This window comes from Azolla caroliniana, unplaced genomic scaffold (assembly GCF_043228905.1).
Source record: "Azolla caroliniana isolate FFs.n. ecotype wild unplaced genomic scaffold, voAzoCaro1.0.p SCAF_8, whole genome shotgun sequence".
NCBI lineage: Eukaryota > Viridiplantae > Streptophyta > Polypodiopsida > Salviniales > Salviniaceae > Azolla > Azolla caroliniana.
This window is the reverse complement of record NW_028230443.1, coordinates 4,018,023-4,034,312: the sequence shown is the minus strand read 5'-3', so window position 1 is coordinate 4,034,312 and position 16,290 is coordinate 4,018,023. Positions and strand designations below refer to the sequence as shown.

The 16,290-nt window shown below is 37.7% G+C and overlaps 1 protein-coding gene across 1 annotated transcript; it reads right to left on the bottom strand.

The window, feature by feature from the left end:
- Positions 1 to 1,257: 1,257 nt before the first annotated feature.
- On the bottom strand, positions 1,258 to 7,579 carry LOC147860838 (P-loop containing nucleoside triphosphate hydrolases superfamily protein). The gene is made up of 14 exons (XM_087323796.1): positions 7,370 to 7,579; positions 5,809 to 6,054; positions 5,596 to 5,724; positions 5,302 to 5,402; positions 5,091 to 5,208; positions 4,587 to 4,718; positions 4,426 to 4,491; positions 4,140 to 4,340; positions 3,790 to 3,885; positions 3,329 to 3,469; positions 2,563 to 2,645; positions 2,450 to 2,487; positions 1,703 to 1,905; positions 1,258 to 1,568 (listed from the first exon to the last, which is right to left on the bottom strand). The coding sequence occupies exons 1-14, from the start codon at positions 7,553 to 7,555 to the stop codon at positions 1,437 to 1,439; spliced, it is 1,872 nt and encodes a 623-aa protein (XP_087179922.1). The 5' UTR covers positions 7,556 to 7,579; the 3' UTR covers positions 1,258 to 1,436.
- Between the last annotated feature and the right edge of the window lie 8,711 nt (positions 7,580 to 16,290).

The following is a 16,290-nucleotide window of genomic DNA, read 5'->3' as shown; positions in this document are numbered from 1 at the left end:
CTCATAGGCCAACCCACCAACTATGGTGAAGTAACAACTATCCTAGTGAGAGGCCAATTTCTCATGGCCCTAACTTATTGCTCTAATTTAGTAGAGGGTTGATACAACTAAATGTCGCCTGAAACTATTATTGGATAAAAAACTTAAGTATAGAAAAGAATGGTAACATCTCTACCAACCCACTAACTATGGTAAAGTAACAACTATCCTAGTGAGAGGCCAATTTCTCAATTGTGGCCCTAACTTATTGCTCGAATTTAGTAGAGGGTTGATACAACTAAATGTTGCCTGAAATTATTATTGGATAAAAAACTTAAGTATAGAAAAGAATAGTAACATCTCTAACTCAATCTCTCACAACCTCAAATACAATGTCCAATCACTATCCCTAAATCCATAATCAAATAAGCACTTCATGCTTGCAAACCATCTCCAAAATAATATGACCACATGCAATAAAATCATGCTCATGAAACTTTAGGAAATCTAGAGCTTTTATTTTTGTTATAATATGGACATGCATTCCCTCATATTTCTAATAAAGATTTACACCATAATCCTATTCTGGCCTTTAGAAAACATTAATTTCTCTTTCCTTCTCTCTCTCTCTCTCTTTCAAAATGGCATGGTTACTTATACAATTCATCTACACTGAAAATCATAAAATGAGTGACATCCTGGCTAAAAATGAACTAAATCAAGCAATAGCAAAATTTTCATCAAGATCAAGAAGATTAGCAAAATTGGAGTAGAAAGCAACTTGCTTACTATTAAACAATAATGCAAGGATCAGGTGTACCTAATATTCTAAGCAGGTTTGTTCTGCATAATGTCAAAGAACCTCATTGAAACATGACAATAGAGATGAGGGACAAGCACATTTTCCAGAAAGGAGCTGCATCCATCACCATTCACTTACAAAAAACATTCCTTCACCGTCATTCCAATTATACCATATAAATTAGTCTGTCTTGCACTGTATTATTGAAGCTTAATCTAGCGAAATATCACCTAAAAGTCAAGCACCACCTCACAGGACAATTTGCCCTTAAATCCCACTCAGGTTAGAGTGTCTGTTGAAAGCAGGTTGACAATGAACCTACTCAGCAAATATCCATACAATTCATGCCAAGAAAATTTCCATACGGGCAATGTATGTATGCTCCTACACACAATTCAGATGTACATGAGCACATACACATAAATTCTATTGTAGGGTGGAATACCATTTCAACACATTCATTAGATCTTAAGCAATTAATAAATATTCCACAAAAGACACCTTGATCAGCAATTGGAGGGAGGGCACAATAGTTAATGTCTTCAAGAGGCAAAATTTGGGGTGCTGCAACTCAACTATATAAATACAATAAATGGTGTATTTTTTCACCATGCAATTTCAGTCATATCCTTTGAAACCACAATTGGTTGATGCTTTACTTGTTACGTCTATGTTTCTTTTTCCGCTCACGAGGCTTGCCATTGCTGCCTGAAGCTTTTCTCTTTCCTTGCTTCCGGGCCCATAAAGTGCTCTTCCCTCCATCAGGTCCAGCCTTCCCTTTTCTTCCCTATGATGTGAAAGAATATCATGGTTACATTTAACTTCTAGGTTCACTAATTTATATCCACATTTTTATATGTATATACAACATGAATAAATGCATTGTATACTCGAAAGAAATGAATGGAAGTGGTAACTCACATTGGCTGAAAAGGTTCTGAGAGGATCGTCTGTTCTACCTCTCCTCTTTCTCTTCACTCCTGAAATCTGTCCCATTGCAGCTCTCGCAAGCTTCAGAGCTTTACTTGCAGCTTCAGTTGATGGATCTCGCATATATTCAGGTACTGACTTTAAGTGTGGCAATGGCTGCCTTTTACTCAGAACTTTATCATGTTTTAGCAAATCTGCAATGCATACAACCATATGAGAGGTCAAAAAATCATCTCCTACATTATGACTCTCTGATCTCACATGATAATGCAAAAAACAAGATCTCTCTGTAGTCTTCATAGCACACATTCTTTAGACATAGCTGACTCTCATATATATGTATACCATATGGTAAACACACAGGTATAGGGTAGTAGCACACCAAAAATACCAATACCTTATTGATCATCTGACACTGTTTTCATTTTCCTTTGCTATAAATGAATTGTATGCAAAAGTACGTACATGATGTACACACATCTGGTTCCTACCTAGTGAGACAAGATTTACTCTTCTAGTTTTTTATTTTGGATTTGTTCTCCAGGATTATAGACAATTTGAAGATGTAATAACTTGTTCAGTGTCATTGGTACATTTGGAATCTTAGAGGGTTCTTTCTTCGTTATTAATCTTCTACACCTATAGGATATATGACATTATGAAAAGAAAACCAATTTACCCGCAAAACCAGAGATTTCAACACATGAAACAAAAAATTGATGTTTTATTCAGTCTTACCAAGATCAGTAGGATTGTCTTCAAAATGAGCTTTTAGCCTGTGCATATATCCATGTGATTACAATGAACTAGACATCATAACCTAAAAGTATTCCATTTCAAACAGCTCAAACCTTTCAGAGTTCAGAATTTCTAATCTTAGCTCCTTAGCTTGTGCTTCCTTTATCGCAACTTTTGTCACTCCCCTAGCCACATCCTGCAAGGAAACCCAGTTTTTGGATTAAATTATTTCAGTCAACCATCGTAATAATATCACTAAATTAAATTTGATTGTTTAACCAATCACTTCTAGAGGAGATTAGGCAAGCATAACAACATCTTGTAGCAATGGTATGCATACTCAAAGAATCTGAGAGAATATGCCAGCTTTTATCAAATCTTGTTAAAATTTAAAGACAACTAAAAAAATATTCAAACAGGTGATGCGAGAAAATACAGGGTATAATTGAAACCAAACTGTTTGTTAGAAGCCCAATGACTAGAAGCATAAACCAATTAAGTTAGGTTAAATTTTGAATTTTTATGACATAAGACCAAAGGTCTTTTGTGGCGACTCCAAGAAATTGAGGCTAAAATTATGGTATATCATGGACGAAAATATGTAGACATCGATTTATGTCAAAAGTCACATGGTGACTCAAAAACATCATGAACAAAACCACCACAATGGGAACCATGATAATACATAGAAAGAGCTGCAAATAACAATCTAAACAAATATGCGCATAAGAACAAGTGCACAAAATTTGTACAATCTGACGCATAAACTCAACTAATGAATATCTGGGGCACGGACAGCTAAAAGGCAGTTTAATTTACCACAATAATCCCTAGCAGGTAAACAAAAACCAAGAAATCAAATAAATTGGTTCTTTGTACCTCAGCTCTATATCTTAAAGACTCCACAGCATTCTTCGTAAGAAAAGGAAATTCTGTGATGTGCTTCGTTTTTCCACTGCTGCTGCCTTCACTTAACATGTCTTCAATGTCTTTGAAGAGTTTTTCATCTTCTGGAGAAATCTACAAAACAGGCCACAAACTGGTTAAACTTTTTATTTTCCTGATTGTTGTGCTTTTTCAAGATTCATGTATATTAGCCAGTTTCATAAATTATGGGTAAAACAGTATGTACAGATTTCTAACAAGAGAGCAAGAGTCTTGTGATTACTATAGATTGTAGAAACGATATCCCTGAGGCCATATGCCAACATCTATTTCTTCAATCAAGAATGTGGTATTAACTCTTGTAGCATATCGACAAGCAATGATCTCCAGGAGAAAGCGAATACATTTTGTGAACTGATACATATATCTGGAAATAGCTCTGAGATAATACTTACAAGGGAAATAGCTGCACCTGTTGATTGGGCACGACCTGTCCGCCCAATTCGATGCACATAACCTGAAGGTGTTTTTGGTGCATCAAAATTGATTACCTATTGATAGGAAAAAACATTCAGAGACAAAGGAAACTAAATATGGAGCTGCCATGAATGCAATTACAGTGAAACATGTTTAGACACCACTGAAGAACCATGTTACCATTTTGGTCACACTAGGGAGATGCCAAATAAAAACCCAAATGACAAGACAACAAAGTCATTTGATTTTTAAACATATTAAATATCACAACATGTTGAGTTCAGTGATATTGCCACGTATAATTCCTATATCTGCTCTGAACACTTACAGTCTGAACATTCTTGAAATCAATTCCGCGTACAACTCCAAATTCAGAGTCTGAAATAGTCTGCTTTCCATTTTTCTTCTTCCCACTAGGATTTGGTTCACCTTTCTCTTTCCCATGGGTAGATCTTTGAGCTTGATTCCCTTCCACAAGCTTACCATCATCTGTGGCAATCAGATGATCAAATAAGCCAAGGTTGAACTCCTATACAGAAAATATGGCCATTAGTATTAAAGTTATCCCTTGCTCATCAACATTTAATGATATACAGAACCAGTGAAAAGCATACCTGGAGTATATGCAACCTCGAATTTTGCGGTAATTGGGCATTCAATACTGCTGATTTGACACCAAACTGGTAACAAACAGAGAAATTCTTTCTAAGAAATAATGGCACTTTCAAGACTCTAAATTACCACAACCATATAATCATAGGCTCAAAGAATCAACCTGCTCAAAGAAAAGCTTTAGGCGAAATCCAGTATCAATTTTGTTCACAAAAATTAGAACCTTCTTCTGTACAAGCTCAAGATGCAGGAGCGCCAGAATATTTAGGAGTTTGTCCTCTGATTTACATAAAATCTGCAGACATATTGCTAGTTATAATGAAAATGCATACTCAGCAATTGAAATGATATAAATTTCCTAGTATATGTATAAAGTGCTTCACCAAGACCATTGTTGAATCTTACCATTCCTAGACAAACATAAAGTTGCACATCAAAGGATTATATAAGATTAGTAACTAGTACGTACTACAAACATAAAAAGGATCCCACTTATGCTATCTTATGAAGAGGTAAAGAAATTCTTTGCATCCAAGGTGCCCCATAGCTTATGAAAGCCTAAACATCAATATTCTTGTTATTTTATGAATTATATTAATTATTTTAGATATGGAAAGATGGTCTAGAAAGAAATATAAATGCATATGCTAGACCAGAGATTCAATACCTGAAATTGTTGTACAGAAGTCGGAACAATATCATCCTTCAAATCGCCTTCCACTTCAGTAAGGGTCAGGGTAACTGGATTGTGTAACACGAGCTTCTTGAGTTTTTCAATATCAGAACTATAACCAGAAAGAAAATTTATAAATCCTTTCTACGTCAAGCAATTGCGTACTATGCAACTATAATTCCAGTACAAGAAATTGTGCCCTAACCTTGATGTTGCAGACATCAAAATACACTGGCATTTTCGAGGGATATGCGGTGCAAGGTTTCGAATGTCATCTTCATAACCATAAGAGAGGAGGAGATCCGCCTGTAGTCATGCAAGCAAACATTGGATTACATTATGTTCCAGTCATTTTATATGATCTTCAATATACATACATACACAAGTATATACTATGAAAAGGAAATGAGTTTCGCACTAAAGCATCACGTATTGTCCTGTATAGCTTCCAGAGATGACATTGTACTCCAAGTTTAAAGAGAAAATGATCTACATTTACCTCATCTAACACCATGGTTGACAGCTTTTCTTGCCACAAGGCCACTTTTATGATTTTTTCTCGTATGCACATAGCAATACAAGCTGGTGTTGATATAAGAATGTCTGGAGCTCCTCCTAGTGCAGCATTCTGTCCCGAAAGGTCAGTTAATTCAGAATGACTTTCTTGTGACATGAAAATCACTATGTAATTATCGCAGAAAAAATGAAATACCAAAGATGGTGTAGACATGCTACTTGTTAACTGTACTGCCTTCCATGGTCCTCCACAGTGCTCCAACAATGATGTCACTTCTGAATATACTTGCTGACATAACTCTCTGGTAGGAACTAGCACCAAAGCAGATAGACCAGACTCTGTATCTCGCTTATTATTAATGCACTTCTGAAGGAGAGGCAATAGATAAGCAAGTGTCTTTCCAGATCCTGTCCTTGCTCTTGCAACTACATCCTTTCCCTCCTACACAACAGAACAACCCACTATTCATCAATATTAAACTTCATTATGAATACTATCAATATGTTTACATGAACTATTTATAGATTGTACACAAATGCATAAACAAATTTGTTTGTCTGATCACTTTGCAAATTAAGATTCTCTCAAATGAAAGCATATGCAACAGTAATAATCAATCCCAATTATAGCTCGATTTGTCCTACACAAAAGCTATCTCGAATAGCAGCAGCATTTATTGTGATTAAATGATATACAAAGAACGAAAATGTTAGCATCATGCAAAAGACTGATGCCCAACATTATATCTGGACACCCATGTCAAAGCAAACAAGATGTGCCATCACGATTCACACTAATGCATTCACAGTAACACACATTGAAGTTCCTGAACATTGAGCAGAGCAAGAGAATATGTGACTCATGTTGCCACCATGTACTAGAAACATAAGAACATCTCACTTTGGAATGCCTTGTATATGATATTATGAGGATATCTGATATGATTTTCAAGAATTCCTACAAGGTTGTACTCCTAACAAGGACAGAAGCATTGCTGACAATGTAGGGGTGCTAAACTGAAGTTTTTTAGATTCGAGGTAATTCTAGACCTAATCATCAATTGTCTTATCCGCCAGGTGTGACAAGTTGAATCATACTCGTCTTGCACCAGATGCCATAATATGGAAGCTTCAAACCTATTGCTTACATTTGCAATGTTTCATCAACATCTATGAAACTATCATGTGCATGAGAAAAAGTTAATTGAAAATATCAAGCACAACAAAAAGAGTATACAACATACATCCAATTGCGAAATGCTGTGCTGTCCGCCATTACTGATTGAACTTGAAGTGGATTAATAGATTATACCTTACAATCATTACTGCTGTGTATTCTACTAAGTGCCAATTGAACTTGGTTTTTTTCAGCCGAATGTTGCTAAGCAAACAGCAATATATCGAAACAAAATCTGATCCTAAAGTATGCTATTTGTCCAAAAGCAAGCAATGTTTTACCTTACGTATCCTTCGACACTAAACAATTCCCTCTTCATCGTACAAAGGATGAAAAACGAAACATTAACTAAGATAGGCCTCCTATTTTCCCAAGGTCTCTCCAATGGGATACCTTCAACAATGTTTTGCAATCAAAGCATCGAAGAAAAATCTCCAATCTTCATAGTGACAGGCAGAAAAGGAAATGGTAAAGCTATAGATGCAGGCAAAGGAAAAACCCATACATAAATCAAATTTCAACAAACACATCAGAGATAGAGCTTAGAAGAGGAAGAAAAGGTATGGTTAGTTGAGTTAACCATGATGAGTGGGATGGCTTTGAGCTGGATTGCAGTAGGATTAGAGATTCTGCGTTTGGTGATGGCTTTCAGTAGGCGAGGGTCTAAACCCATCTCCTCAAACCCGATTTCTTCCTCTTCCTCCTCCTCCTTCTCCTTCTCTTTCTCTTTCTCCTCTGATTCTGCGTCGTCCTGTCGACTCGCCATGAGCTCTGCTTCTTCTTCTCTTCTCTGTTCTTCCCTACTACTGCTACTACTGTCTAAACCTAAAATAAATACACACATAGAAATAAAGCTTCAGGTTTTGTATATTTACAAACAATACCCCTCCTGTTCTACTCATCATTAGCTTGCCCGTGGCCACACACAATACATAATAAATAAAAGGGAAAAGTACCAGGATACCCTTGGAAGTTTGTCTATTTACCATAATGCCCCTGGAAGTTCCAAATTTACCAAACTACCCCTATGTCCAAAAAATTACACTTTATAAAGTAATTATAGATTTGAGTGTATAATTACTTTATAAAGTGTAATTTTTTGGACATAGGGGTAGTTTGGTAAATTTGGAACTTCTAGGGGCATTCTAGTAAATAGACGAACTTACAAGGGTATCCTGGTACTTTTCCCTAAATAAGATTTACCCTAGCATTCTGCTCATCTCTGCTTTTTCTTTCCCTGGTAATCGGAACACCATAATGTAGAAGCATTCCGCTTGATTTGCTCTTTCTTTCCCCGTAATCAAACACGAGAATGCATACTATCTGCTTTTTTTCTCTCCCGGTAATCGAACACTAGAATGCATTTAAGCAATTCTCATGATTGCGTTTTCTTTCTTGGTAATCAAACACTAGAAATGCATGCTCGTGTAAATAAACCCATATGCTGGGATGTGTTTCTGGGTGTGCTTTTTTCTATTGTCCATTGCATGAACACTAATAACAAAGCTTCAATCGAATATTCCTATGTTGTCGCAAAAATTCGCAACTAGCGAGTCAGCTTGGGTGGAACCACCAGGGTCTCAAACCAGGGAGAAGGATTAATGGGTAACTAGGCTCCGTCGGTGTCGTCTTCCCCAACTAGGGCTTCGGCCTAGTCGTCGTCTCTCCATGGTGGTTGCTTGTCAGTTTCATCCGGTTTGGTTGGCCGACTCCCCTCTGTCCTTTCGGGCTAGTCTAGCCGGATCGTTCCGATGGGCCCTCGTGGCCCCCAACTTGCACTTCGGCAACCGTATTTCCCTCTATTTTAACTACCATGACGCCAGATAGAAAATCGAGAGAGAGAGAGAGAGAGAGAGAGAGAGTGAGAGAGAGAGAGAGAGAGAGAGAGATTATATTATCGTCTTCAGAGGTCAAATATGACCTATGAGACCTTAAATATTACATTTCACGTTATACATGTGAAAGTGAGTAGTGACTCTTGATGTTCAAGAACTTTACGAATGAATGTTGCAATCGAGAGTGCACATTGTGGTTGTGAGAGGAATTCATGCAAGGATTGGGCTTGGTCGAAGAGATGTGGAAAGCATGATTGAATATGATCAAAGGCAGAGCATTGAATCAAAGTGTGATACTCAGGCTCGCAAACTTGTTTTCGGGCAAAGTGTGCATAGCCGACCACTCTCATCACTTGTGCCCCAATGCCCTGTCTCACATTGCAATGCATGTGAGCTAAGTCGCATGGAAGCAATGGGTCGAGTGGCAGATAATGGTATGGGCTCTAACATGTATCTATGTGTACGGTTTCCCTGTTCTGCAAAGAATATGGTTTTGTAGTTAGGTGCAACATGTGTAGTATAATGTGTGAAGCGTGAGCCTCCACATTTGTCCCATGTCATGATACATTGGCGTTGCAAAAATGCCTCATTTACAGAGGAATCTAGTGATGCATCATGAAGCAAGTGTCTCGCATCCCATCTACCAAACCATTTTTCTATATCTTGCATCCAACCGAAACACAAAAATTTGCTTTTATGAGTCTTTTAGATCTTTTTGCTTGCTTCTCATGCAATTCTAGGAAGTCGATGTGAGGGACTTTTTTGAACCTTACGCATGTATTCAACAACCCTTTCCATGGCCATAATCTCAATGGGAAGCAATCCCGTCTCAAGGAGGAGGGTGTAAGGAGTTTGTTTCTTAACTTGTAGAAACTTTATAAGAAAATGTTTTTGGACTTTTTCAAACTCTTTCCACGTAGATTTAGGGATACTACCGCCCCATACTTCCACCCCATAAAGAAGAACCGGGGTCACCAAAGTGTCGAAAAGATATTTCTTGAGGACCCAACACTTAATATCTCCAATATTTGCATGTGTTCTCAAATGCATGGTATGCTCGCGTACCCGCCTCTAAGCGGTGTGTAACACATTCATTTCATCTATGATTTGAAGGAATTTCAAGGCCAAGATATTTGAAGCTTTCTACACATTCAAGTGGCTCATTGTTGTACATAATGCATGGTTTATCTCTTAACATTTTTTGTTCTTCACAAGCATAATCTTTATTTTAGAGCTATTGATACTTAATTTAGTATGTGCAAAAAATTTCCAATACCTTCATAAGCTTTTGTGCATCTCCTAAAGTATTTGCAAAAAGCACTACATCATCTTCATATAGCAAAAGCATAATCACAACATTCCCAATGGCAACTTCTTCAACACATTCTTCCTTTGCAAACTTGATAACCATTTCTTCCAATTCATCAATGCATAGACCAAATAGTGTTGGTGAGAGTGGGCATCCAGTGCTTTTGAAAAAATCTGAAAGTTTATCCCTCATACGCACACAACATATAACCTTCTCATAAATTTGGGAAATTGCAAGCATATATTCACTTGGCACCTCAAGTTCTTCTATTCGCCTCCAAAGATGCTCACGAGGTACCATATCAAAAACTTTCTTGAAGTCTACAAAGCAACAATATAAACCTTTACCCCTAAGGCGACTTTCCTCTATTAATACTCGAAGGGTGACAAAGTGATCAATGGTGTTATGGTGTTTTCGAAAGCTAGGTTGTCCATAAGCTCTCTTACCATTTTTTTCAGTCCATACACTTATCTTTAATTCCATTATATATCCAAATAGTTTTGCCATTAATGAGCCAACCATGATAGTTCGATAGTTGTTTACATTATTTACATCTCCACCTTTATGTAAAGTTTTGATCCAATTTGTAGTCCAATCATATGGCATACCATGTTGCAATGCATCATTAAACATATCGCTTATCCATACATGTCCTCCCTTTTTCGTCCATTTGAGCATTTCAGCCTTTATATATTGAAGATCGCTTGCCTTTCGAGAGGCCAATTTCTTAAGTCCTATGCATATCTCTTCAATTGTAAAGAAGGGAGACATATGTGAAAGAGAACCATAACACATCATCTTTTCGGCAAGAGATAACTCATATCAATTCTTACAATGCATAGACAAGTCATGAAGAGTTAAGTCACCATAACTCTCAACATGTTTCACCTTTAAATTTCCTGAAATTTTAGCACATGCATGTGCTTTCTCTTGCGTTTGGATAAATTGTTGAGTAACTTCCCATATTCTTCGAGTTAAGTCACCATAACTCTCAACACATTTCCCCTTTAAATTTCCCTAAAATTTAGCAGATGCACGTGCTTTCTCTTGCGTTTGGATAAATTGTTGAGTAACTTCCCATATTCTTCTCTTTCTTTGGATGAGCCTTTTATACTCATGCAAATGCGTTTGGTAATTCTCTTTATCCTTAACTACATCCAAAATCATAAGGCACTTTCGTGCTTCACGACATTCTTTATCAAACCATTTGCATTCTAGTGTGGCACCATGTTGTATCTTTGTCATTTGTAACATATCCTCAACCATCTTGGAATACATGGGCGCTCGCTTAAGGTTCATGCTCAAGTGCGGTTGTTTATTATCTTCAATAACCTTCTCGCAATCAAACCTATGCATACATTTGAGATGAATGCATAAAGGCCTATGATCGGATTCCGGTGTCCATTCGCCAAGTGAGAATTTATGTATACGATCCAAAATACCTTCGGAAAGTATCCAAAATACCAGCCGTGGGTTAATCTCATGGGTCACATGTCCCTATTTGCCTACATTTCCATCTTTAGGCACATCCTTAACCTTATTTTTCAATTTTTCTTCATATGCATTATGACGAGCATTTTGTTGTGAGATAGTACGATCTTCACTCACAAAGCATTGCGTACTTTTGAGAGAGAGAGAGAGAGAGAGAGAGAGAGAGAGAGAGACACACACACACACACACACACACACACACTTACACTCGGATACCAGTAAAGAAAGAGCATATATAGAGAGAACAACTAGTAGATACAAACACCAGACGCAAGACTAAATTTGTATATGTATATAACGAAATGATTACATCTGCGGCTTCAAGCCGGACAAAACAAACGGAATATAACGATTATTTACAAGCACGCCTCCAATCATAGAGAGAACAACCAGTAGATACAAACACCATACGCAAGACTAAATTTGTATATGTATATAACAAAATGATTACATCTACGGCTTCGAGCAAGATAAAATGAACGGAATATAACAATTATCTACATGCAAGCCTCCAATCGGGGAGCTCTCGGGCTCGTTGTTGCGAGTGGAGGCCTTGCGCAGTAGTCAGAATAGAAATTGGAACCCTTAGAGCATATGAGCTCGAGAAACCCCAAAACCCTAAATGAACCCTAAAAAAGATCCCAAAACCAGAGAGAAAAACCAAAAACGGTGAACCCCTAACAAGAGCCCCGTCCTCTCCTTTTATAGTCCAAGGAGGGAAGGCCATTACAAAAGTGCGGTCAAATATTCATCTCTTTTCAGATGAGATATCTTGCCTTGATTTTAGGAGAGGTACATTAAAACTCCTCTCACTTTTAAACTCACCCCACGACCTCCTACGCTGCATGTGCACTAATGTACACATCACATTTATTCCTCACTAACTCCCTTGTGCATTTTAGCACCGTTTACATTTCCCCTTTTATTTATATACACAATTTTCGTATGTGCATGTGCAAGTCATTCCACATCCCCGTTCGCGCCCGTTCCACTTGAGTTATCCACGTTGTTGGAAATCTCCCCTATAACGTTTGGATGGAATTAGGTATGTAGTTCCACACACAAACGAATAGATTCGGTGTGTGTGTGTGGCCTAAACTAATTGGATGAATGGGTGTGGCCTAACTACTTATAAAGGTTTTGGCCGACCGGACGGAGCCACCGAGACGGTGACCGGACGGATCCGGCGAGACGGTGAGCCAAGCCATTTCCTTAGAAGCTATATTTTTATCATTATACTTTTACATGTAAATTCTCATACATGAGACCTTAGAAGATGACATGGCAAGCATGCATTGCATGCATTTCATGCATTACGTGCATGTCTTGCACCCTCACATGCACCACATGCATGGGGGCATCTATAAAAGAGGGGAGGAATCAAGCAGATGGGACTAATGTAAAATCGGGGGAAAAAAAAAGAAAACTTGTAATCCTATTGTTGATGTATCTTCTCTCTCAAATCTAAAATCAAGAGTTAAATCTTTATCTCAATATCTCTCTCTCACCATATCAATCTCTCTCAATCTCTTAAATACTTTCTTGCTAAAGTTAGTGCAAACTTTGAATCCTTCCGGTCTAGGACCCCGGTGGTTCCGCCTCACGATCCGCACGTAGTGACAGATCTTCACGACAACGTATGATTCTGTAACTGGTGTTTTTCACCTTGATTAGAATCAAGGTGCACCCGAGTATTTATACAAGAAGGTAGGGCTATGTATGCCAACTAGAAATAGAGTATGCATAAGGATGTGTGCAAGCTAGGAATAGAGGATGCATGAGGATGTATGCAAGCTAGGAATAGAGGATGCATGCAAGCTAGGAAACTTCCAAGTTTCAATCTACAATATGTGAAGTTGGGTATTTAATAATGCATATGTATCTTAGTGGGTAGGATTGTCCAATGGAGACCATGAGGTCTTAGGTTCAATCCTTGCCTTCGAAGACGTGGCATATGTTTATGACAGTAAATTTGCAGTGATATCTTTAAGTTATAGACAATCAAATAGAGAGATTGCCTGAGGGATTGCTTAAAGAAGCTGACTTCATGCAATTGGTTTCGATCAAAGACCTTATTATTGCGGGTTGTCCAAATGGTCCATAGTGCCCAAAATTGTGTCCATTGGAGAAACCTTTGGCCAAGAAATCTGTGATAACGAGATGCACTTAGTCTTTGTACAAATGTTGTAGTGAATGAGCAAGTCCATAATAAGTGTGGGATCGTTTTCAATCGTCCACCACATCTTGCACAATGCGGCGAAGTGATCAATCTCTTTTGAAGATTTGACCCAATCGGGCACCCAATAGGCATCTCCATAGGAATACCCGTTGCTTAAGTGGAAGACCAGAGCTTCATAAGCTTGTAAGCCTGTTTTTCCACCAGGATTGTGTTTTGTGTAGGTTCCATAATGCATTTGCATGTTCGTGAAACCATGGGACAGGTTGCAACAACATATACACTAAATGTGTTGTAATGTTATGCATTGGAATAACAATGTTCCATTTTTGTAACATCCAATTCTGAATCCTACGATCTCCATCTAGAGGTGGCACAAGTACTAAGGAAAGTACCAACTTTGTGACTTGATTCCAGATAACACGTAGATGTGGCCCAAGTCTATAACAACATGTCATGTCATTGAAGTGCAATAAGTGACCTTGGTCATTTACCACATCTGCAACTGATTTCAGCCCCTTCTTTGCTAAAAAATAAGCTTTCCTAGGCTCTTGTTCAACTAGTGATTGTGGGAATATAGCACTCCAGTGTAAGCTTTCCTGGCGTAAAGAGTTATCTGATTTTGAATTCCTACCTCTCCATTTTATGTGGTGCAATACTTCCATCCAATGGTTTAGAAGCTTTGAGGTAAACGGACAACCATTGATGTGCCCGTCAAGCTTTCCAAACACTACATCCCAATGGTTAGTATCCCATGAGCCAAATGACTTGGTTTTCAAATGATCAAACATATCATATAGCATTCTTGCCCAAGGCAATGTTTTTTTAGCAAATTTTGGCAATAAAGTAGCTTTTCTAGCCAACATATGCAAATGCAAATTCAAAATATTTAGCCCTCCACTCAATCGTGGAGTGCATATCTTCTCTAGTGATATGAGTTGTATACCTCTATGTGACCACTTAGAGCACTAAAAGCTGCTTATGATTTTTGAGTTAATCTTTTGTATCATGTATTTCAGCCAATCAATCATAATTAAGTAATATTGCATGTACGCCATAAATATAGATTGCACTATCCTCAATTTGACATGGAGTGGCCAACTAGCCTTTCTTTTCCCTGTTGCATTCCATCTCAATGGATAGCCAAGATGTCTAACCATTTCATTTGGGCTAACAACTTGACCTGGCCACAAAAGTTGATGCCAACTATATGGTGTCAAGGGTAGAAGTTTGGACTTGTTGAAGTTAACATGAAATCCGCAACTAATCCATACAATTTGAGGGCATCCATAATCATCCTCATATCATTTGGATTGTTTTGTGACAGGATTGATTTATCATCTGCATATGCTTGAGCCACGAAATCATGTTTGTCTTTCATTTGCAAACCGTGAAGTTGACCAATTGATACTAGATGATCCATGTACAATAGTAGTGGATGAGTTGTGATTGCATACAACAATGAACTTACAGGACAACCATGTCGTACTGATTTGGTTAAGCTCCATGAATCTATCAAATCACCCTCAATAATGCATGAATATGTGCTAGACCCATAAAGCCAATATATTACTTGAGACATTTTCGAACCAAATCCTAATTTGATCATTGTGGATGCCACAAAATCTCATTGGATGGTGTCAAAGGCCTTTTCAATGTCAATTTGCATGAGCAATACATCTTGTTTGGTGTATTTGACATACTCCATTCCAATATAGATATTAGCAATATTATCTGTAATTTGCCTTCGGGGAATGAACCTGTACTAGTTTACATGGATGCCTCCTAACAAAGTGTCCTTAATACGATTATCAATTATCTTTGCAATAAGTTTATAGATCATTGGCATGAGAATGATTGGTCGCCAATCCAAAAAAGATTCACACTGTTTCTTTTTGGGTATGAATTTGACCAAACCTTCTTTCCATGAAATCGACATATCCCATTGCAAGCATTATTTGCCATAGATAGGGTTAAATCCTTAAGGAAATCCCAAAATTCTGCAATGAACTCTAACGTAATACCATCCCAACCAAGCGCTTTGCCTTTCTAAAGGCCCTTTCGAGCCTCCAAAAGCTCCTCCATTGTGAATGTTGGATCCAAAGCAATAACTTTATCAACACAATTAGTGGGTTGAGCTAGTGGCAAGAATGTATCTCTGGCATGTTTAACTGCATCTGTAACAACTACATTGTTCTCAAATATGTGAGAGAAGTGAGTTACACATTCATTGGCTAGTTCAAGTTGGTTTGTAGTCCACAAACCATCACCAGTTTTGATGAATTTAATGGATTCCTTTTGGTGTATTAGATGCAACCTTTTGAAGAAGGATTTATAAGAGCATCCTTTGTCTTTCAATGGAAATTGTCTTGACCTAACTTGCCATTTTTCCAATTTATTTTTGTCATGTAGCATCAATGTGTGTTTGGCCATTGTTGAGAATCAAGCTTAACTTGGTCTAGTGTGTGAACTCACCTTGAGAGTGAATAGACACTCCAATAGTCAAGAGTCACCATTATGTCACCACTTTGTATTCTAGCATTTAGTATGAGTCATAGAATCATATTCTATGACACATAACTTATGAGTTTTCACATTCCCCATGCTCCATGAGTCTTATAGTTAATGAAGAGAGAGGGTGACTATATAAAGCACCCTCCTCCCACCTTGTATAATGTTGAGTCTTTCTC